At 43.2% G+C, this 21,200-nt stretch overlaps 2 protein-coding genes and 1 long non-coding RNA gene across 6 annotated transcripts; 1 reads left to right on the top strand and 2 right to left on the bottom strand.

Annotated features, from left to right (window-relative positions):
• Window positions 1-2,066: 2,066 nt before the first annotated feature.
• LOC121576593 lies at window positions 2,067-5,232 on the bottom strand. 2 transcript variants are annotated; one of them, XR_006002503.2, is made up of 5 exons: window positions 4,765-5,232; window positions 3,301-3,441; window positions 3,070-3,179; window positions 2,693-2,804; window positions 2,067-2,601 (listed from the first exon to the last, which is right to left on the bottom strand). It is a non-coding gene; the product is annotated as an uncharacterized LOC121576593 (long non-coding RNA). The 2 variants fall into 2 exon arrangements; XR_006002502.2 differs by having other exon boundaries at window positions 3,070-3,441.
• Window positions 5,233-8,216: 2,984 nt separating this feature from the next.
• Window positions 8,217-10,330, top strand: si:dkey-30c15.13 (uncharacterized protein LOC558731 homolog). 3 transcript variants are annotated; one of them, XM_041889843.1, is made up of 7 exons: window positions 8,217-8,375; window positions 8,604-8,765; window positions 8,990-9,100; window positions 9,289-9,345; window positions 9,566-9,676; window positions 9,771-9,917; window positions 10,105-10,330. In XM_041889843.1, exons 2-7 carry the CDS (start codon window positions 8,604-8,606, stop codon window positions 10,159-10,161), a joined length of 645 nt encoding a protein of 214 aa, XP_041745777.1. In that variant the 5' UTR covers window positions 8,217-8,375; the 3' UTR covers window positions 10,162-10,330. The 3 variants fall into 3 exon arrangements, with proteins under 3 accessions (XP_041745777.1, XP_041745780.1, XP_041745779.1); XM_041889846.1 differs by lacking the exon at window positions 8,604-8,765; XM_041889845.1 differs by lacking the exon at window positions 9,566-9,676.
• A 447-nt stretch (window positions 10,331-10,777) lies between these two features.
• LOC121576586 (NACHT, LRR and PYD domains-containing protein 12) lies at window positions 10,778-20,777 on the bottom strand. The gene is made up of 17 exons (XM_041889833.2): window positions 20,649-20,777; window positions 20,410-20,454; window positions 19,266-19,514; window positions 18,888-18,938; window positions 16,955-18,746; window positions 16,527-16,700; window positions 16,198-16,371; window positions 15,940-16,113; window positions 13,705-13,881; window positions 13,383-13,556; window positions 13,091-13,264; window positions 12,415-12,588; window positions 12,158-12,328; window positions 11,846-12,019; window positions 11,499-11,672; window positions 11,217-11,387; window positions 10,778-10,943 (listed from the first exon to the last, which is right to left on the bottom strand). The coding sequence occupies exons 2-17, from the start codon at window positions 20,438-20,440 to the stop codon at window positions 10,928-10,930; spliced, it is 4,050 nt and encodes a 1,349-aa protein (XP_041745767.2). The 5' UTR covers window positions 20,441-20,454; window positions 20,649-20,777; the 3' UTR covers window positions 10,778-10,927.
• Window positions 20,778-21,200: the final 423 nt, after the last annotated feature.

Here is a 21,200-nt window from a genome sequence, read left to right as displayed (position 1 = left end):
GGTGGCCTTAGCAGCAGAAACAGATGAAGAAAATGTAGAGAGGAGGGAGTGAAAAGATGCCAGGTCGGCAGGGAGTTTAGTTTTCTTCCATTTCCGCTCCGCTGCCCGGAGCTCTGTTCTGTGAGCTCGCAATGAGTCATCAAGCCACGGAGCTGGAGGGGAGGACCGAGCCGGCCGGGAGGATAGGGGACACAGAGAGTCAAAGGATGCAGAAAGGGAGGAGAGGAGGGTTCAGGAGGCAGAATCAGGAGATTGGAGGGAGAAGGATTGAGCAGAGGGAAGAGATGATAGGATGGAAGAGGAGAGAGTAGTGGGAGAGAGAGAGAGCGAAGGTTGCGGCGGCGCATTACCATCTGTGTAGGGGCAGAGTGAGTAGTGTGGGAGGAGAGTGAGAGAGAAAAGGAAACAAAGTAGTGGTCGGAGACATGGAGGGGAGTTGCAGTGAGATTAGTAGAGGAGCAGCATCTAGTGAAGATGAGGTCAAGCGTATTGCCTGCCTTGTGAGTAGGGGGACGGTGAGAGGGTGAGGTCAAAAGAGGAGAGGAGTGGAAAGAAGGAGGCAGAGAGAAATGAGTCAAATGTGGACATAGGGAGGTTGAAATCCCCCAAAACTGTGAGGGGTGAGCCATCCTCAGGGAAGGAACTTATCAAGGCGTCAAGCTCATTGATGAACTCTCCAAGGGAACCTGGAGGGCGATAGATGACAAGGATATTAAGCTTAAATGGGCTAGTGACTGTGACAGCATGGAATTCAAATGAGGAGATAGACAGATGGGTTAGGGGAAAAATTGAGAATGTCCACTTGGGAGAGATGAGGATTCCTGTACCACCACTCCCTCTGACCAGATGCTCTCGGGGTATGCGAGAACACATGGTCAGACGAGGAGAGAGCAGTAGGAGTAGCAGTGTTTTCAGTGGTGATCCATGTTTCCGTCAGCGCCAGGAAGTCGAGGGACTGGAGGTTGGCATAGGCTGGGATGAAGTCAGCTTTGTTGGCAGCAGAACGGCAGTTCCAGAGGCTGCCTGCGACCTGGAACTCCACGTGGGTGGTGCGTGCAGGGATCACCAGGTTAGAGAGGCAGCAGCCACGCGGTGTGGTGCGTTTGTGTAGCCTGTGCAGAGAGGAGAGAACAGGGATAGGCAGAGGCATAGTTGACAGGCTGTAGCAAATGGCTACAAAAATGCAGAGGAGATCGGAATGAAATGGGCTAAGCATCTGGGAGCGGAGAGAGCAGGGCCTCCCTCACCAAAAACTTCTACCTCAGAAACTAAAATTGTTTCACTGAACCACCCGAACAAAAACTCTCCCAACTTCCGCCTTTAGAAATCAGAATTGTTGTGAACCACAGCGGTTCAATGTTTAAAGGAATAGACTCAACCCACTTTATTCAGCTAGCCAACTATGACACCATAGCCAACTAGCAAGCTAGCATCCAATAACAATAACACACCGTTTAGCACCAACACTTGGTCACAACAAACCACCAATAATGTGATAACACACTAAACAGATCATTCGTGTCTGTGTCAAGTTCCTTTCATGACGCAGCAATGATTAGACGTTGGCTAGCTAGGACAAGTATATTGTAGTTAGCTACTACAGTACAGCTAGCTGGTCGTGTTGGGGAGCTAGCAATGGCCACTGTGTTGACTTTGTTTGAAGAACGGCTAGCTAGCTAGCTTCGTGCTACAGCCGGCACGGCCGAGGACACTGCCAAGACACAGTAACTACCCACAACAACCCACGAAGCCTAGCTATGACGCCGTAGCTAACTTGCAAGCTAGCATCCATTAACACACAATTTAGCATCAATACTTGGTTACAACAAACTGCCAAGAGTGTGTTAGCACACTAAACAGATAATTCAATTCCGTGTCTAGTTCCTTTCATAACGCATAACGCAGCAAAAAATTAAACGTTGGCTAGGACTATATTAACATTGGAAACAGCTCTCCAGCGTTGCTAATCGTTACCAGTAGCTACCCGCTAGCTAGCTAGCCTCGTGCTTCGATACTAACCTACAATTACCTACGGAAACCTACAATAACAACAATACTAACCTATAATAAATACAATACCTAACTACAGCTAACTACCTACCTACGATCTAATACATGGTTAAGCTTCGATAACTTCGATATACCATTGTTTGTGTAAACTGGGGTGCATTGTCGTTGCTGTCTGCTACAGTGATGAGGACCTGGCAGGTAGTTATCAGGCCATTCCCTGCATTATCAGCTGCCTCAATCACCAGCCTGTACTGCTGCTGGGTCTGGAGATAGATCGAGATGGACAGATAGTCTCACACGCACACACACACACACACACACACACACACACACACACACACACACACACACACACACACACACACACACACACACACACACACACACACACACACACACACACACACACACACCTTCCTACCACTCTGTCCAGGCCCGGGGCAGCCACCTTTATTCCTCCAGTCACAGTGTTAATAAAGTAGAGGTTGCTGGGTAGAGTTAGATCCTGGCTGCGGATGCTGTAGCGGATATCAGAACTGTCCTGACCAGGCTCATCTGCATCTGTGGCATATACCTTCATAAACTCATATCCTACAGAGTTGAAAGTAACAACGACGGGTGGTAAGTCAGTGTTTGGTGTTTATGAATGTGGTACTCATATGAAATTCAAACTCATCTGTACCTATTTGTGCGGCCTAATGTGGTTTGTTGTCGTTCAATTCGATGACGTTGATGATGATCTCCATGTGCTCTTCAGACAAATCCATCCCATCTGCTTCGGCATGGGCATATATCTACATAATACATACATCACACTTTACACAAAGATTTAAACATCCATGCTACATTAACTGGCATACTGTAAGTACTGTTAGTCTGGTCCCAACTTTATATCACTCAGTATCACTCATACTGTGAAGGTCTACACAGTCAGTACACTACATCAGTCACAATACACTACTGTCAATACCGTCACTGTCAATACTGTCACACTGATGAAAGTCGATGGGATTCCACCATTTTGTTTTCCTATAACAGAGTGCCATGGTGTTACCGTACGGTGTATTTGGCCTGTTGCTCCCGATCCAAGGGTTCCGTGACAGACAGACAACCTGTGTTCCTCTCGATCCTAAATCCTCTCGATCCTGGTCTGCCCCCTGGCCTGTAATCTTATAAAACATTTTCACTGCCTTATCGTTACTGGACCTGATCTGAACAACATAGGAAACACACAGCAGTCTTCAACATAGAGGAGGTACCTGTGTGTGTTTGTGTGTAACAGACACATACCTGCACTATAGGATTGGGGAAGGGGCTCCTGCCATTCTCGGCTACATTGATTGGAGGGATGACCCAATCCCTCTTCCTCCTCTTCTGTCTCGCACTGGATTGTGGGAACTCCAGCACAGGGACCGCTGGGAAGGGCTCACCCTGAGAGATGAGGTTTGTTTACATATCTCATTAAGCAGTAATGTATCTATAAACAGGAAAAAATTATCTCTGCAACAGCACCACACCTACACTCAGAAAAAAAGGTACCAATTTGTACTTAAAGGGGTACAAACGCTTGTCACTGTTGTGGTACCCTGTAAGGTACGTCCTTTGTACCATTAGTTACAGGTACATAGTTGTACCCTTGCAGTTTGTACCTTAACAGAGCCAATAGTGTACCGTATAGGCCCTCTGTAGCTCAGTTGGTAGAGCATGGCGTTTGCAACGCCAGGGTTGTGGGTTCGTTTCCCTCGGGGGGCCAGTATGAAAATGTATGCACTCACTAACTGTAAGTCGCTCTGGATAAGAGCGTCTGCTAAATGACTAAAATGTAAATGTATAGTCCACAGGTACTAAAGCGTACCTTTAGAAAAGGTACTAAGTTGCCTTTTTAGGGTACCACCACAGTGATAAAGCCATTTGTTCCTTTTAAGTGGCAAAAATATACCTCTTCTCTATATCAAGTCCCTCACATGTACATCCCTCTCCGCCATCCCACTTCTGACACCAATGTGGTGAATTCGGGGGATAGCCCAGACTGGGACTCAAATCTGGGTCCAGCCACTGTCAAGCCAACACCTTAACCAATACGCCAAGAGGTCAGTACCTCCTGACAAGTTCGCTCAGTGTTGGTTTAAGGTCAGGACAAAATATTAAAGGGATAGTTCACCCCTTTTTTTGAGTGTGTGTGATGATTGTACCTTTATATTCAAAATATTTGGTACAAACATGTACCATTGTACTAGAGGCTTTCCTAGTCGATCAGCAAACATTTCTGTAAAAAGCCTTCCTTTCCTATTTTTGTATTTGTTTCACGCTGTTTGCGGTAGGTGCACTTGATTCAGCTGCCCTGATGCCGGGTAGTTGAAGTGTTCCCATTTTGAACCAGTTTATGTGTCTGAAGGTACAAACTCTGCCTACCCGGCGGGTAATATTTTTTAAAAAGTCTGAGCGGTAGATCTTGGCCTGCATTTTGACTCAGAAAGTGATCTCAGCTCAGAAAAGGTTGGTGACCACTGTACTAGATTATCCGCACATGTACCCTAAAAGGTACTGAACAGTACCATGTGAGATCATACAGTATGTGTACCCCTGAAGGATCATTATGTGTATTTTGATATTTTTGTACCCAGGGAACAATATTGTAACCTTACCCTTAATTTTCAGAGTGTAGCATGTCAGGATACAACAAGACACCACATAAACATAAAGATACATTTTGCTACCAACATGAAAATGCTACCAGCATAAAAAAAATCCCACCTGAACTGGACCAGGTAATCTGCCCACCTTTCCATGGTGATGACGATCACCATGACAACGACCCTCAGGGCTATAGGTCACCAGTATCTGGGCCGCAGTGACGCTCCTACCCTTTGACCCAGGAGGTAGACGCTGAAGTGTCTGGGTCTGTCCCCCAGAGCTCTATGAACTCTGACCTCCCCGTCTGACACCACCTTGAAGTGGACGTCTGAGGAGTTGAATTCCAGTGCTTCAGGGCCTTCACAGCAGGAAAGACCCACTGTAAAACATAAAATAAAGTAAAGCAGAGCAGAGTAGTGGATAGCTGAGGGATATGACTATGCCATGGTGGACTACTCAGACCTTGACATGAATGATGATGAGTAGGCTTTAGTATTGATGAGGACTTCTGACTTGAAATAGATATAATACTCAAATAATCCCTTCCCTCCTCCATTTTTTCCTCTGTTAAATTGCGTCAATTCAAATCTGGTATAGGAACAAAAAGAGGTCAATACACGTCTTCTAAAATAGACTAGTATTTTAATTAATGCAAACACTTGAATTGGTAAATATGATGTTCGTATATACGGGCCCACTGAAAAACCACACAGGGCAGTCAGAGAACTGAGCCATTGTTATAAGTTCTTCTTTAAATACTCTGACAGAGATAGTTCCTGCTCCCTGCTGGCCTATCAGAGTAGAGGCTGGGCGTGGTTTAAACTTACCCAGCCTATCGCTGGCGCACAGGCTGGTCCCAGTCCCTTGGCGCTTCACTGTTGCCAGGCATTAGTTGTTATCTCCATAACTTGTTTTGAGTCAGCAACCTCAGACATAGTTTGTCCTTGAGCAGTTTAACAAAGAGGCAGTGTGTGTGTCTGTGTGAATCACAAGTCTGTCTCAGCCTACCCCCTAACAGTTCCCCACATGAATCACAGCTTGTTATATTAAACAATCCATATCAGTACAGTACAAACCTATTATGTTTAATCATTAATGCTTTCTTATTAAGCTAACAGCACATCTAGTTATAAGAAAATAGATCCCCACACCTCCTTCTATCCTTTATCTGTTTAATGAGGGCCAAGGTCCTCTCAATGTTCTAGCAGACCTGTTAGACCATAAACATAATTTCCATCAATGAGGCAGTATGTCCATAACATTCAAATCCAAAGCTCATTCAAACACCACTCATATTCATTTCACTTTTTATTGTGAATCAACTCTTACCACGTTGATTCTCAATGTCATTAAACCAATGGCTTTGAGTTCTATAAAGTTGGCTTTTGTGAAGTTTAAATACAATTATGACCAGTTATTCTTATTGTAGTGTCTGTAATGGATGTCACTGTTTGTTTTGATTTGACCTTTGCCAAGAGCTCTGTCTCTGTGGAGGTGTCTGGTGTCCACTCTAAAGATGAAGTGTTCTGAACTAAAACCTGCCTAACATGGCTTGTCCTTTTCACACCGTCCTGGGGGGATGATAACCTAAAAGGGTGACAGTAGCATAGGCATATCCAGTACATTTAACATGTGCAAAGTGTCTGAAATATTATGTGATGTGAGAAGAATACCTACACAGTGCACACCAATTAAGACTCAGTGGTTGTGTAGCAACATCAAAACTCTGGGAAGTTTAATACCACCCTCACAGAATTAAGAGGAACCACAACAGGTGACAAGTGGGCAAACATGCATTTTGGAACATATAGTTCTATAAGCACAAGTCCACACCAGTTACATAAAAAAATCAAAAAATAATGAGATCAACAGTGACTTGTAAATGATTACCCTGGCCTTACCTGCAACAAGAAGAAGCTCAATCCAAACTGTGATCTGGCAAATCGCAACATTTAATGTATGCATTAATTACCCTTTTAGTGTCAAAGTGTCTTGGCTGATAACGTTGACAATGTTGATAAATGCTGATAAAGTAACTGCCAAGGTAATATATAGTTCCTGTAGTGCAGAAAGTATGACACTGTCCTAGTTCTTCTCTCTTGGGGCGGGGACTACCATGTTTACTGGATACATACTGTATACTGTAGTTGTAATGGTTAACTAGTGTTAACCATTAACTACCCTACTGTGTGTAGGAGCAATACAGAGTAAACCTCAGTCTGTTTGTGCCAGCAGAATTGCCCAACATTAGCAGACTTCCTAGCCCACTCACTGTTAATACATACATATGGCACTCATGCTTTGCTCACTCATTCCACCACAAGTTGTTGACAAGCTTTCAGAGTGTAAGATTCAAGGGGGTGCCACATATCAGTACTGTATACAACAGCTTCCAATTGGCTCATTCATCACCCCTCCTCTCCCCTGTAACTATTCCCCAGGTCTTTGCTGTAAATGAGAATGTGTTCTCAGTCAACTTACCTGGTAAAATAAGTGAAAAAATATATAATACAAAATAAAGACAAGTCTCCAAAATATCCACACTTGATAACAATAGTGATAATTAATTTATAAAAAGAAAAGTCAAGTATAGTACCAGCGCTATAGAGATCTTGCCACACTAGGTCTCAGAGCACTCTCTGGGACAAACTCACCACCACCAACAAACTCATCCACCACCAATGTGTAGCAGCACCTGGGAAATGCACGGCAGACATTTTGTGCAACATGCTATGTAACATGGTACATCTGTAAAACATGGTCATGTCAATACAGTGCACAGACCCATTTCCATCTGCTTAGACTGATCGTTAGCTAGGCTAGACTCGATTGAATATTCCAGAATGTGTCTCCACTGCTATGACCTAACCTCACCTGTTCAGTTCTCTCTCTCTCTCTCTCTCTCTCTCTCTCTCTCTCTCTCTCTCTCTCTCTCCCCCCCCCCCCCTCCCTCTCTCTCTCTCTCTCTCTCTCTCTCTGACACTCACACACACCTTAGACAAACATAGGGAAGATTTCATTATGCTGAGTCGCGGGGCACCGGCCTATGGCCTGTGACGTGAACGGGCAAAAGCGGTGAGGGATGAGTGCCCTTCTCAAATCGAACAGTAATCTGCACTGCTCGGTCATGTTGTCAACAAGGCAGCATGGTGCATCGTCCAGAAACAGACATCTCTTGTCCATAAAATAAATGTTTCAATTTTCAAACTAGTTTTCATTTGGAAGGCAGATAAAGCATTGTAATGTTATGTGAAAACACAGAATCCTAATCATTACTCCACGTGCTTAATTACGTCACTTTTGTTTTGAGCCGACTTCGCCGTGGGCTTTGAAGGGAGAACCTGGCTCACATCCTGGAGGCAGCCCGGTTCCAAAACTAATGCAATCAACTTTCACCCGGTGCAAAGCGTGCCTACCCGGGCGCCGGGGCCAGATTAATCAGATCTCCTCATTGATCAAGTCTCTCTCTCTCTCTGGCCAATCAGAACACAGTATCCCTTCCTTAGAGGTGGGCCATATCAGCCTGGAAGAAAACTATGCTTCAGGTGAACTTTGACCATGTCAGTCTGGGGTGGTGAGGGTGGAAGTGTGAGACACTGTGAATGACTGACTAACACAAAGTCTTCATGATTTCAGGTCCCTTTTTTCCCCTCTAGAAGGCTGATTCTGTCATTTGTGGATATGAAAGTTGTTGATGAGGATACCAGGCTGTGGAACCATTGTTGCTGAAGGTAAGATAGAGAGGGAAAGGCTGTGATCAGAGTGTGTCCGAATGTGACTGAGTGTGTGTGTATGGGCGTGTGTATGTGAATGTGTGTGTGTGTGTGTGTAGCCTTATATGCCCATTAGATGAGATATGTTTTCCTAATATCTTCATCTGTAGTTATTACATCATCAAACAGCGACATACCTCTTACATCATCAGACCGCAACATGTTTTCGTTGTCTGCCTTTCTCAGATGACTCAGAACATGTTCCAAGAGGGGCTGTACCATGTTTTTTTTAAGGACCGCTCCTCGGGCCACTCATTCACTGTAACCACCAATCAGGAAGAATTTAAAGATGTGCGGATTGGACGCTGGTTTGGGACAGTCGTTAACACCCGCCTCCTTGTCACTGGGGTGAGATGAGGAAAACAAAAAACAACCCTGTGGTTCCTAATCAGTGCCCTGTGACCAAACATGGTTATTAATCAGTTATTACTGTGTTATTATAATTTTACTATGTAGTTTCGTAAATACCTGACCATTTCCTGTGAAATAAAGAGTTACCCAAAACCCTCACTCTAGAGTACTTCTCCTGTCTCTCTCTCTCCCGCTTCCCTCTCTCTCGCTGTCACTCTAAGGTTTTGCAGTTCTTCGGTGCCCTGGCCTCCATCCTAACCACAGTAACCTATGCCTGCGTGAGCTTCAACTGTTCCGTCTCCATGACTACACCAATCTGGTCTGGCCTGTTTGTGAGTCCTCGCTTTTCACTGTCTTATGCAAGACTGTGTTAGCCCACTGAGCTAATGCCTAGCCATCCCCGGTTGACACAGTCTATGTTGTCACTACCTGTTTCAAAATGTTTTTCCCATGTTGTGCCCACTGAACATCACCCTGGTATAGATTATGTCACTAAACTGGTTATTGTGTGTTGTTACAGTATCTGGCCACTGGAGGGCTGGCAATGGAAGTTCAGAGGAAACCCAACAAACTCAACGTGAGTATCTATCATACGAGTGCTTTGTTCAATGAGCGATCTGATTCATCAAAAGATTAATGATATACTTTTTGAATTAATTATCCCAATTTTGATGTCTCACCCTAGTGAATCTTTTGTGTTGTTCGCCACTGTTTGTAGTGAGTCGCAAGATTCATTGCTGCTGTGATTGTGATGAGTGTTAAGTTGTTATGCTCACTGTTCTGTTTGTGTTGAGCAGGTGACCACACTGGTAGGCCTGAACATTTTCAGCCTACTGCTGGGGTCCTGTGCTCTGCTGGCCTACAGCCTCATCACTACACATGCTAAAGCACTCTACACAGACCAACAGGTGTGTTGTACTGTCTGAGTGTGTGTGCATATGTGTGTGTCTCTCTGTGTGTAACCCCCTCCTTTCTTTGTCTCCTCTGTTGTCTCCCTCTCAGCGTGTGGGTGTGTACATAGCGAAGGGCAGCTCTATCATGTTCACAGTACAGTGTCTGCTGGCCTCTGTTTACACTCTCTTCCTGTCCTGGAGAGGTCTACGACGGTACAGCGGCCCCCACACTCAGACCTACAACCGTCTAGCACAGGCAAGCCCAAATGCACGCAAATGCCTGCACACGCACATACACATATACAAACACTAGCACATATGCATGGACACACATTTGCACACAGGCACCTGCCCAAATACACACTCACACGATGAAATACATATTGACATGGTCACATGTTTAGGTGAACTGGACTCACTAAACAAACAGTCTCTTTTCACAGGGCCCAGATGAGGACACTAATGAGCACCTAATGGTAACAGGAGAATTCAGCCTCTGAATCAGCAGACCTGTATGTGTGTGTGTGTGTGTGTGCGCGTGTACATGCGTGTGTGACAAACTATCTTAAGATATTCATTTGATGAGGATGTCTAAGAATATACAAAATGATGTACCATACTAACATTGTATTTTATTCCCATAACATTAAATAGAACATTGACAATCAATCCCATTTTGTCCAAGTCACTGAGTTTCATCAAGACTAATATTGATGAATTTTAAATATGTCCACATCTATCTCGGAAAATACATAACCTATATATTTTTCAAAGATCAGTACTGTACTGCATACATATGCATCACATTTGTATTGTAGGTGTTGAGCGTCTTCAAAATGATAAAGCATAATCAAAAAAATAATTAATCTAACTTTTTTTGTAATGTGGACCCTACGCTGCATCTGTTTGGTCTATTTAGTCTACACACAGCATGTTTTCAGTTCAGTGGTTTCAAGAACGGTTGAGTACCGCGTCCATGTCACCTCTTGCTCCGGAGTGGCGCAGCGGTCTAATGCACTGCATCTCAGTGCTAGAGGCGTCACTACAGGACCTGGTTCGATTCCAGGCTGTATCACAACCCGGCCGTGATTGGGAGTCGCGTAGGGTGGCGCACAATTGGCCCAGCGTCTTCCGGGTTTGGCCGGGGTAGGCCGTCATTGTAAATAAGAATTTGTTCTTAACTGACTTGCTTAGTTAAACAAAGGTAAAATTGACTGTCTCTTCAGAATGCGGCTGATTTCTCTGTCCTTTATAAAGATGGCTGTTTCACATTGGGACCAATCTAAAAGAGAGGATTTTGCAGAACAATAATAATGAGTCGTATGTATACAGGAGAGCTAAATACGGGATCATCAGAAAGAAAGAAACATACGGTTCAATAGAGAGTGCAACATAAGCTCTTTATAATTTAGCTGTGCCACTGTTAAGGTATATTTGTTTTCAGTCAACTTGCATTATCAATGAAACACAATGACTTGCAATATTGACAGACACAAACACATCTTGACTGAAATTTGTGATACTCTTGACACTATACCACAACTATACCACTCACCCCACTTTCTCCAGTTTACAGTGTGGATCCTTCTGCAGTGCTTGGAGCAAGGCTTTTCCACGCCCATACCTGTTCTGGTTCAGATCGAGCTCTCTCATGTGGAAGGGGTTGGAGCTTAGAGCTGAGGCCAGGGCAACACAGCCATCCTCTTTGAACTTACAGTTTGCCACCCTACAGCAAGAGAATCCAGTTATTCCATGTCAGATCAAACATTCTTATATAAAAACCTTTCAGTATAAAGCCCACATCTGCATTGACTAAGGCTAAGCCATGTAAACATACTTCAGTGTCTCCAGTTTACACTGTGGTTTCTTCAGTCCAGCCGAGAGTAGCTGTACTCCTGAATCATATAGGTTATTTTCACTCAGGTTCAGGTTTCTCAGACTACAGGAGTTTGAGCTGAGAGCAGTGGCCAGTGCTGCACAGCAATTCTCGGTGAGGTTACAGTTTTCCAGACTGGAGGGAAAACAAAAAACACTGTAACTAAGGATGCAAACTGTAATATGACAGGAATGCCTTTCTAGTTTGTATAATACATCTATAACCATGCCCGTTAACTAATTCCCACAACATGGAATAAGCAAATTGCGGTGATTGTAATGGCACAAAAGCTTGTCATGATTAATCACATTAAAATCTCCAGTTTACAACAGGGATCCTCTAGCACAGCAAAGAGCAGATTCATTCTTGGGTCTCCTGGAGAATTGAAACTCAGGTCCAGGTTGCTCAGGTGAGAGGGATTTGACCTCAGCGCTGTGGCCAGAGAAGCACAGCCTTCCTCTGTCATAGCACAATTACAGAGCCTGCAGAGGATGAAAGTAATTAACTTAGCCATTTCTGAAGATGAACTGAAATTCAATTCAAAGGTTGAGAAAATCAAAAATAAGACAAATAATTGGTGACTTTAAAATCAATAAAAGTAGTTAAATTCAATCCAATACCTCAGGATCATCAGTTTACAATGAGGATTGCCCAATCCTGCAGAGAGCATTGTCACTCCTGAATTCCCCAAATAATTGTGACTCAGGTCCAGCTCTCGCAGATTTGAGGTTGAGCTGAGAGCTGCTGCCAGTGCCTCACAGCATTCCCAACTCAGATTACAACAAAACAGGCTGGTAAAAATGTCAACAGATAATGAGAAACATAATTTTCTCTTAACCACAGTAATTTGATAAACACAGCCAATTATAAAACTCACCTCAGTTTCTCCAGTTTACAGCATGGATCCTTCAGTCCAGCAGAGAGCAGCTTCACTCCAGAGTCTCCTCCGTTATTCCTGGTCAGGTCCAGCTCTCTTAGTTGTGAGGGGTTTGATTTCAGGGCTGAAGCCAGAGAAACAAATGCTTCCTCTGAAATGTAACAGTCTGTAAGCCTGCAGAGAGAAATATAATGTTATAACGAGTGGCTGCATTGCCGAATTCTCTGGAATGCTCTTCCCGATAGCTAAATCAGCGTCTGTGCATGTGCCAGATTCTCTGTGCACAGATTGATCAGGCATTTTGTAGCCTATAAACTTCGACATGTTGTACAAAAGAGATGATCAACATGTTGTACAACAAACGTATTTGTCTGTGGGCTATTATAAACCTAAGCACGGCACAGACAGGCAGTCTAAATTTGATTTGATTTGACTTGATAAATAGCGATTTAATAGGCGTAACACATGCGTAGCGCATTATTTGGTTCTTTAGCTCTGGGGAAGAGGCTTCCAGGGGGGCTGGACGGGGAGGAACAGGGCAATTACCTTTGGTCGCGCAGCCTCAGCCTAACTTTAAACGCATAGCTAAGAGCCACAGACCTTCACAGTTTGACGCTTTCCAAATATAATAATGAATTATATGAATGAAGTATTGTAGTAAGTTGTATAACTGTACCTCAGTGTCTTGATTTCACAGTGTGGGTCCTCCAGTAAAGCAGAGAGCAGCTTCACTCCTGAGTCTCCTAGGAAATTGTTACTCAGGTCCAGCTGTCTCAGGTGTGAGGGGTTTGACTCCAGAGCTGAAGCTAGGGAACAGCAGCCGTCCTCCATGACACCACACAATGACAGCCTGCAAAAAGGAAGGGGAGAGGCCTTCACTCCATCTTGATACCAGCTGAGACAGTAACTTTAGCTAAAATTCTAAATCCCTTCCCTGTTTAGTTACACATTATTACAAAAAGACTCACCTCAATTTCAATAGTTCACAACCTGGATGCTCTAGTGCAGCAGAGAGCAGCTTTGCTCCTGTGTCTCCTGCTTTATTGCTGCTCATGTCCAGCTGTCTCAGGTGTGAAGGGTTGGACTTCAAAGCAGAGGCTAGAGAAGAAAAGCCTTCCTCTGTGACTCCACAGTTATTAAGCCTGCAGTTAAGAGAGGGATATGTTTTTTCTGTTTTAGCTGAATCTTTACAGTTTATTGAGTGTCAACCATCAGTATCTCAACTATCTGAAACTCAGAGGGTGTCTCCAGGAACAAGATTTAACAACACTATTCTATATCAGCACTTGCCTCAGTGTCTCCAGATGACAAAGTGGATTCCCCAGTGCAGCAGAAAGATTGGCCACTCCTGCATCCTGCAGGTTATTATTGTAGCTCAAGTCCAGTTCCCTCAGGTGTGAGGGGTTTGACCTCAGAGCTGAAGCCAGAGAAGCACAGCCTTTCTCTTGGACTTCACAGTTTGACAGCCTGCAGAGAAGTAGAAAAGAGTTTCACTCTTTCAGCATACAGTGGGGAAAAAAAGTATTTAGTCAGCCACCAATTGTGCAAGTTCTCCCACTTAACAAGATGAGAGAGGCCTGTAATTTTCATCATAGGTACACGTCAACTATGACAGACAAATTGAGGGAAAAAAATCCAGAAAATCACATTGTAGGATTTTTAATGAATTTATTTGCAAATTATGGTGGAAAATAAGTATTTGGTCACCTACAAACAAGCAAGATTTCTGGCTCTCACAGACCTGTAACTTCTTCTTTAAGAGGCTCCTCTGTCCTCCACTCGTTACCAGTATTAATGGCACCTGTTTGAACTTGTTATCAGTATAAAAGACACCTGTCCACAACCTCAAACAGTCACACTCCAAACTCCACTATGGCCAAGACCAAAGAGCTGTCAAAGGACACCAGAAACACAATTGTAGACCTGCACCAGGCTGGGAAGACTGAATATGCAATAGGTAAGCAGCTTGGTTTGAAGAAATCAACTGTGGGAGCAATTATTAGGAAATGGAAGACATACAAGACCACTGATAATCTCCCTCGATCTGGGGCTCCACGCAAGATCTCACCCCGTGGGGTCAAAATGATCACAAGAACGGTGAGCAAAAATCCTAGAACCACACGGGGGGACCTAGTGAATGACCTGCAGAAAGCTGGGACCAAAGTAACAAAGCCTACCATCAGTAACACACTACGCCGCCAGGGACTCAAATCCTGCAGTGCCAGACGTGTCCCCCTGCTTAAGCCAGTACATGTCCAGGCCCGTCTGAAGTTTGCTAGAGTGCATTTGGATGATCCAGAAGGGGATTGGGAGAATGTCATATGGTCAGATGAAACCAAAATAGAACGTTTTGGTAAAAACTCAACTCGTCGTGTTTGGAGGACAAAGAATGCTGAGTTGCATCCAAAGAACACCATATCTACTGTGAAGCATGGGGGTGGAAACATCATGCTTTGGGGCTGTTTTTCTGCAAAGGGACCAGGACGACTGATCCGTGTAAAGGAAAGAATGAATGGGGCCATGTATCGTGATATTTTGAGTGAAAACCTCCTTCCATCAGCAAGGGCATTGAAGATGAAACGTGGCTGGGTCTTTCAGCATGACAATGATCCCAAACACACCGCCAGGGCAACGAAGGAGTGGCTTCGTAAGAAGCATTTCAAGGTCCTGGAGTGGCCTAGCCAGTCTCCAGATCTCAACCCCATAGAAAATCTTTGGAGGGAGTTGAAAGTCCGTGTTGCCCAGCGACAGCCCCAAAACATAATAATAATAATAATATATAATATGCCATTTAGCAGACGCTTTTATCCAAAGCGACTTACAGTCATGCGTGCATACATTTTTGTGTGGTCCCGGGGATCGAACCCACTACCTTGGCGTTACAAGCGCCGTGCTCTACCAGCTGAGCTACAGAGGACCACAACATCACTGCTCTAGAGGAGATATGCATGGAGGAATGGGCCAAAATACCAGCAACAGTGTGTGAAAACCTTGTGAAGACTTACAGAAAACGTTTGACCTGTGTCATTGCCAACAAAGGGTATATAACAAAGTATTGAGAAACTTTTGTTATTGACCAAATACTTATTTTCCACCATAATTTGCAAATAAATTCATTAAAAATCCTACAATGTGATTTTCTGGATTTTTTTTCTCTCATTTTGTCTGTCATAGTTGACGTGTACCTATGATGAAAATTACAGTGATGAAAATTACAGGCCTCTCTCATCTTTTTTAAGTGGGAGAACTTGCACAATTGGTGGCTGACTAAATACCTTTTTTCCCCACTGTACATACCGAAGAGCTGAGAAGCTACACAATAATTTGTTTTACTCAACATGTCTACCACAACAAAGTTCATTGTTTTTAACAGAGACAGTAACAGAAAGGGCCATGAAAAGGTTTGAAATAAAGAGAACATCTAAGAGTGACTCATTCATTCTGCTTTGTGAAATATCATCTTCTGTAATTTATTACAAAAGAATTGATGAAATACAAACGATTAAACAAAATGACAATTATCACCTCAGCCTTTCTAGTTTACAATTGGTGCTCCTCAGTCCAGCAGAGAGCAGCTCCAGCCCCATACTGTGCAGGTCATTGCGACTCAGATCCAACTCTCGCAGACTTGAGGAGCTTGAGCATAGAGCTGAGGCCAGGGCTTCACAACATATCCCTGTTAAGCTGCAATCAAACAGACTGAAAAAAGAACATTGCTGTATATTTAATCAAATATGACTCTAAAGTTAACAACGTAACCTGTTGAGTGGAGAGAATACTCACCTTAGTGTCTCCAGTTTACAGTGTTGAAACTCCAGTGCAGCAGAGAGCTGCTTCACACCTGAATCTCCTGGGTTATTGTAACTCAGATCCAGCTCTCTCAGGTGTGACGGGTTTGACCTCAGAGCTGAAGCCAGAGAAGCAAAGCCTTTCTCTTGGACTTTACAGCCTGACAGTCTGCAGATAAGTAGAAAGGGTTTTACTCTTTCAGGATACATATCACATAGCTGAGAAGTTACACAATAATTTGTTTTACGAGACAGAATTAATAGATTTGAGATAGATGTGTTACCTTAATAACAATAATATAATGTAATAGTCATAATACTCACTTCATTGTTTCCAATTTACAGAGTGGATTTCCCAGTCCAAGACAGAGCAGCTCCACCCCTGAATCAGTCAGGCCATTGTGACTCAGGTCCAGCTTTCTCAAACTTGAGGTACATGAGCCGAAAGATAAGGCCAGATTCTCACAACATCTCCAAGTGACATTGCAAGAATTCATCCTTGGGGAAATAAGAAACATTTGAATATCCCACTCAAAGTGTTCTAGTCCAGTGTTTCTCAAACTTTAGTCCATAGACCAGCACGGTTTGTATGTTTTGAACATGTATCTGAATCTAAGATAGGACTACCTGTCACTTGTTGAATGTTTATGGGAAGAAGAGGGAGAGAGGGATAGAGAGAGAGAGAGAGAGAGAGAGAGAGAGAGAGAGAGAGAGAGAGAGAGACAGAAAAAGAGAAGGAGCAGAGTACTTACAGAGCCGTTTTAGAGGCTTTGATCACTGGCAGCAGCCTCATAACGCCTTCATCTGATCTGACAAATTTCTTCAGCTCAAATACATCCAGCTCCTCATCTGAGGACAACATAACAAAGGCCAGAGCAGACCAATGAGAATATGAGAGTTCGACGTTCGAAACACCTCCCGACTTCAAGTAGATTTGGATTTCCTCCACCAGAGAATTGTCGTTCAGCTCATTCAGACAGTGGAACAGGTTGATGCACCTCTCTGGAGAGGGATTTTTCCTGATCCTGTCCTTAATGAAGTCGACTGTGCCCTTGTTGCTCTGTGAGCTCCCTTCTGTCTGTGTCAGTAGGCCTCGAAGGAGTGTCTGGTTGGACTTCAGTGAGAGGCCAAGAAGGAAGCGCAGGAACAGGTCCAGGTGACCACTCTGACTATTTAAGGCCTTATCCACTGCACTCTTGTAGATGTTGTCAGGACGGATTTCTTCATACAAGACCATTCCAGTCGAGGATGATGGTAGCTGTGGTGTTATAACATCCTCATTGTTGTTTTCAAATGAAAGAAACACATACAAAGCAGCAATGAACTCCTGAAGGCTCAGATGAACAAAGCTGTAGACCACCTCCTGGTACATACACTCTTCTCTTAAGATCTGTGTGAACACTCCTGAGCACAAAGAAGCTTGTCTGACATCAATGCCAAACTCTTTCAGATCTTTCTCATAGAAGATCAGGTTGCCTTTTTCAAGCTGTTCAAAGGCCAGTTTTCCAAGTTTCAGAATTATCTCTTTATCCCAGTGGAGATCTGTGTCAGTGTCTTCATGATATTTCCGCGTTGTCTGTATTATCTGAAAGATCAGAAACTGTAAGAACATTTGTGTCAAAGTTTTGGGCAAGTCTCCACTTTCTGCTTTACTCAACAGATTATTTAGAACAGTGGCTGAGATCCAACAGAACACTGGTATGTGGCACATGATGTCGAGGCTCCTTGATGACTTTATATGTGCGATGATTCTTTCAGCCAGTTTCTCATCACTGACTGTCTTCTTGAAGTATTTCTCCTTCTGTTCATCCCTAAACCCTCGTACCTCAGTCACCTGGTCAACACAGTCAGGAGGGATCCGATTGGTTGCTGCTGGTCGGGAAGTTATCCAGAGAAGAGCAGAAGGAAGCAGTTTCCTCTTGATGAGGTTTGTCAGAAGTATATCCACAGTGGTTGACTTTGTGACATCACAGCAGATCTCATTTTTGTTGAAATTCAGAGGAAGTTGACACTCATCCAACCCATCAAAGATAAACAACACTTTGCTTTTTTTAAAGTTGGAAAGTCCTGACTCTTTGATGTCGTTGAAAAAATCATGAAGTAGGTCAATCAAACTGAGTGTCTTTTCCTTCATCAAATTCAGCTCCCGAAAAGGAATTGGAAATATGAACTGTATATCCTGATTAGCTTCTCCATCAACCCAGTCCATAATGAATTTCTGCACTGAGACTGTCTTTCCAATGCCAGCGACTCCCTTTGTGAGCACAGTTCTGATAGTCATGTCCTGTCCAGGTAAAGGCTTAAAAATGTCATTGCATTTGATTGGTATCTCTTGTGTCGCTGGTCTCCTTAATACGGCCTCAATTATCATCACCTCATGTTCTTTGTTGACCTCTCCACTTCCACCCTCTGTGATGAAGAGCTCTGTGTAGATCTTATTTAGGAGTTTAGGACGTCCTTGTCTAGCTATTCCTGGAAATATTTGTTCAAATGTTCTCTTCAGGTACGATTTCAATTCTGTTTGGCACATTTCAATATTCTCATCTGAAAAATAAAAACATTGGTGAATAATGCAATAATATTTGTCCGTTTTAAACAATTTTAACACAGGACACGATTTAATCTGGTAGGAAGTCAGTCAATCAAGTGTTGATGATCCCAAAGCCAATATTTCACGTAATTTACCTTTGTCTTTAGAATTCAGAGTTTTGCTGACATGGACTGCAGAGGGTTCACCTGGGATGAGAGAGCAACATAACATTAATAGCCACCAATGCCTTCTCATCAGTGCATTTATTTTTTGGTGTGGATGTAGAGAGACTCAGCATTGTTTACCATTGCCTGTAGTGCTTTTATTTATGCATAATCAACTGATCCTTACATATGGTAACCATTTAGCCTAAACAGCAGCAATAACATTGATATGGGCTGAGCTGTGATTGAGGTACTGGCTTTGGTTTAACTCATGGGACAGTGAAGAATAGCAAATGTGTAAAAAGCCAAGATATCCCAACTTTATACATTGTATTTCTGCAGCACAAAGAGGGAGAGAGATGATCTTACCTAGATCTTGGATTAGACAAGGTTGTTTTTCCAGTAGAATCCTGTAAAAGGCTGATTTCACCTTTACCCCTCCTGATTTCAGGGCCTCAAACAGCCGTCTCATCTGTTCCTGGCTGGTCCTGGTAGCATGGATATTAGAGTACGCCTCCTCATGGATCAGACCCCTCTGGAGTAGGTCATCTGCTATGGGCATCACTGTGGTAACCCTCTGAATGAGCTCAGCCATGTGCCTATCCACAAACTGGGCATCTGGGAGTGATGTTAGATAAGAGAGAGGCAAAGTTATCAAGCCAAGTTATCACATGCTCTCTGTGAATCTGCTCCTAAATGGGTAGGACTAGGAGGGAAGCTTTAAAGATTTGAATATCATGTTTCACAAATATGACTCTACAAACATCTGTCAACGTCTCTGTGACTGACATTGCAGGGCATCATTCTTGACAGTTTATCACAATGTTAATCTTTAAGGACAATCATTGCTTTGATTTTGTACAAAACATGGTAGCATTTAACTGTATTTACAATGTACAGATATATTCTTATAGCTAACCCAAGATAGTTCATATGGGCTTTTTACAATGGGAATCGCTGTCATGTTGTGGGCAAAACAAGCAAGAAGGTGGGCAGAGCCAACCACCACTCACGAGCTAGCAATATCCTATTGGCACATTTTAGCATGTATTTGCATATTTACGTCAGGGAATGCCTACTCTGAATGAGTTTGTGCGCAAGAACTTGAAACTACCTTTGCACTCCTTCTAAATATAATTTATAGAGAGTTTGGCAATGCTTTGTGCACTCTGTTCATAACACATTCTAGTTTTGGGAACGGAAAATTGTGTAGCGATCCGATGTTTCATCTATGAGAAAATAAGCAGAAGGTCAACCCAGTTTTATCTTGCTGCATCTTCTCCCTCTGCTTTGCCACTGGACTCCCTCTCCTTACCAAATATGGTTAACAGAGGTAGCTCCTAGCGAAAGTGAAATATTTTTCTCTTTTTCTTTTCCCCTATAACATTCTTTGAGAAATGTGATAAAACCATACAATATATGGATAAATTATATTATGTCCTTAGCCATATGAAAATAGTTCAGTATAATTTGTGAGTTTAGAGTTGATCACAAAGCCATGTATGTCACATACCATCTGAACTCAAGGCAGCAGACTCAGCCATGCTAGTAGTTTAACCTGGGGAGAGAGAAATATACATTTTCTTCATCCTCTTTAGCTGTGTTTACAGGACTATTCAACACGGCCCTCAAGTACTGCAGTCATCTGAAGAGTTTCACATAGGCTACTGTGTCAGCATGCAGAGCTCAACATTGTTAAAACATAGGAAACTGTCCAAAAGCCTTCAGTGTTAAATTAGGCTATTTCCTTACCTTAGTACCCAGATGTGAGATTTGAAAGCTAAATCATGTCTGTCTATGGATATCTCCTCAAATGTAAAACTGTTACGCAATGAAACAGTAAATCGCCTGTGACTGTATCCGAGATGGCTGCTTATGTAGTGTTTCTTCTTCTCCAGTCATTTGTTTCTGTAGCCCCTCCCTGTTTAGAAGTTCAGATACAGGGTGTGTAAATCGAGATAAACGCTGGCTGAGTGCTGAAGTCAGCCAACCAGTTTTGGAGCATGACGCTGAAATGACAACAAGATTGACCTACATATGGCCAACGCTATAACCAGTAAATTTTTATATTTACTTTTATATTTACGTGAAATACTACTCAATATTAAAGAGAGAGATGCCTCTTGTTTCTGAGTCAAAGTGAGGTTATTTGCAAGAGATGAGAGATATGATGGGTGTTTGACCTGGCTGTGATGCTGATAGATTAATTATTAATGACTAATTATTACACCCTGAAACGGTGTATAATGTGTTAGAAATGTGTGAGTGTAGGACCAGTAAAGGCTATGGTATTGAGCCACTATT

Source organism: Coregonus clupeaformis, chromosome 11 (assembly GCF_020615455.1).
Source record: "Coregonus clupeaformis isolate EN_2021a chromosome 11, ASM2061545v1, whole genome shotgun sequence".
NCBI lineage: Eukaryota > Metazoa > Chordata > Actinopteri > Salmoniformes > Salmonidae > Coregonus > Coregonus clupeaformis.
This window is presented reverse-complemented; position numbering and strand designations above follow the sequence as displayed.

Excerpts from the sequence above, each read along its gene's own strand:
- si:dkey-30c15.13 (XM_041889843.1), top strand. The coding sequence starts at position 8,604 with ATGACTCAGAACATGTTCCAAGAGGGGCTGTACCATGTTTTTTTTAAG. Across the intron at positions 9,346-9,565 it reads GGAAACCCAACAAACTCAAC|GTGACCACACTGGTAGGCCT; the intron begins GTGAGTATCTAT and ends TGTGTTGAGCAG. Across the intron at positions 9,677-9,770 it reads CACTCTACACAGACCAACAG|CGTGTGGGTGTGTACATAGC; the intron begins GTGTGTTGTACT and ends TCTCCCTCTCAG.
- LOC121576586 (XM_041889833.2), bottom strand. The coding sequence starts at position 20,440 with ATGGCTGAGTCTGCTGCCTTGAGTTCAGATG. Across the intron at positions 12,589-13,090 it reads TGTGAAATCAAGACACTGAG|GCTTACAGACTGTTACATTT; the intron begins GTACAGTTATAC and ends TTCTCTCTGCAG. Across the intron at positions 11,388-11,498 it reads TGTAAACTGGAGACACTGAA|GGTGGCAAACTGTAAGTTCA; the intron begins GTATGTTTACAT and ends CTCTTGCTGTAG.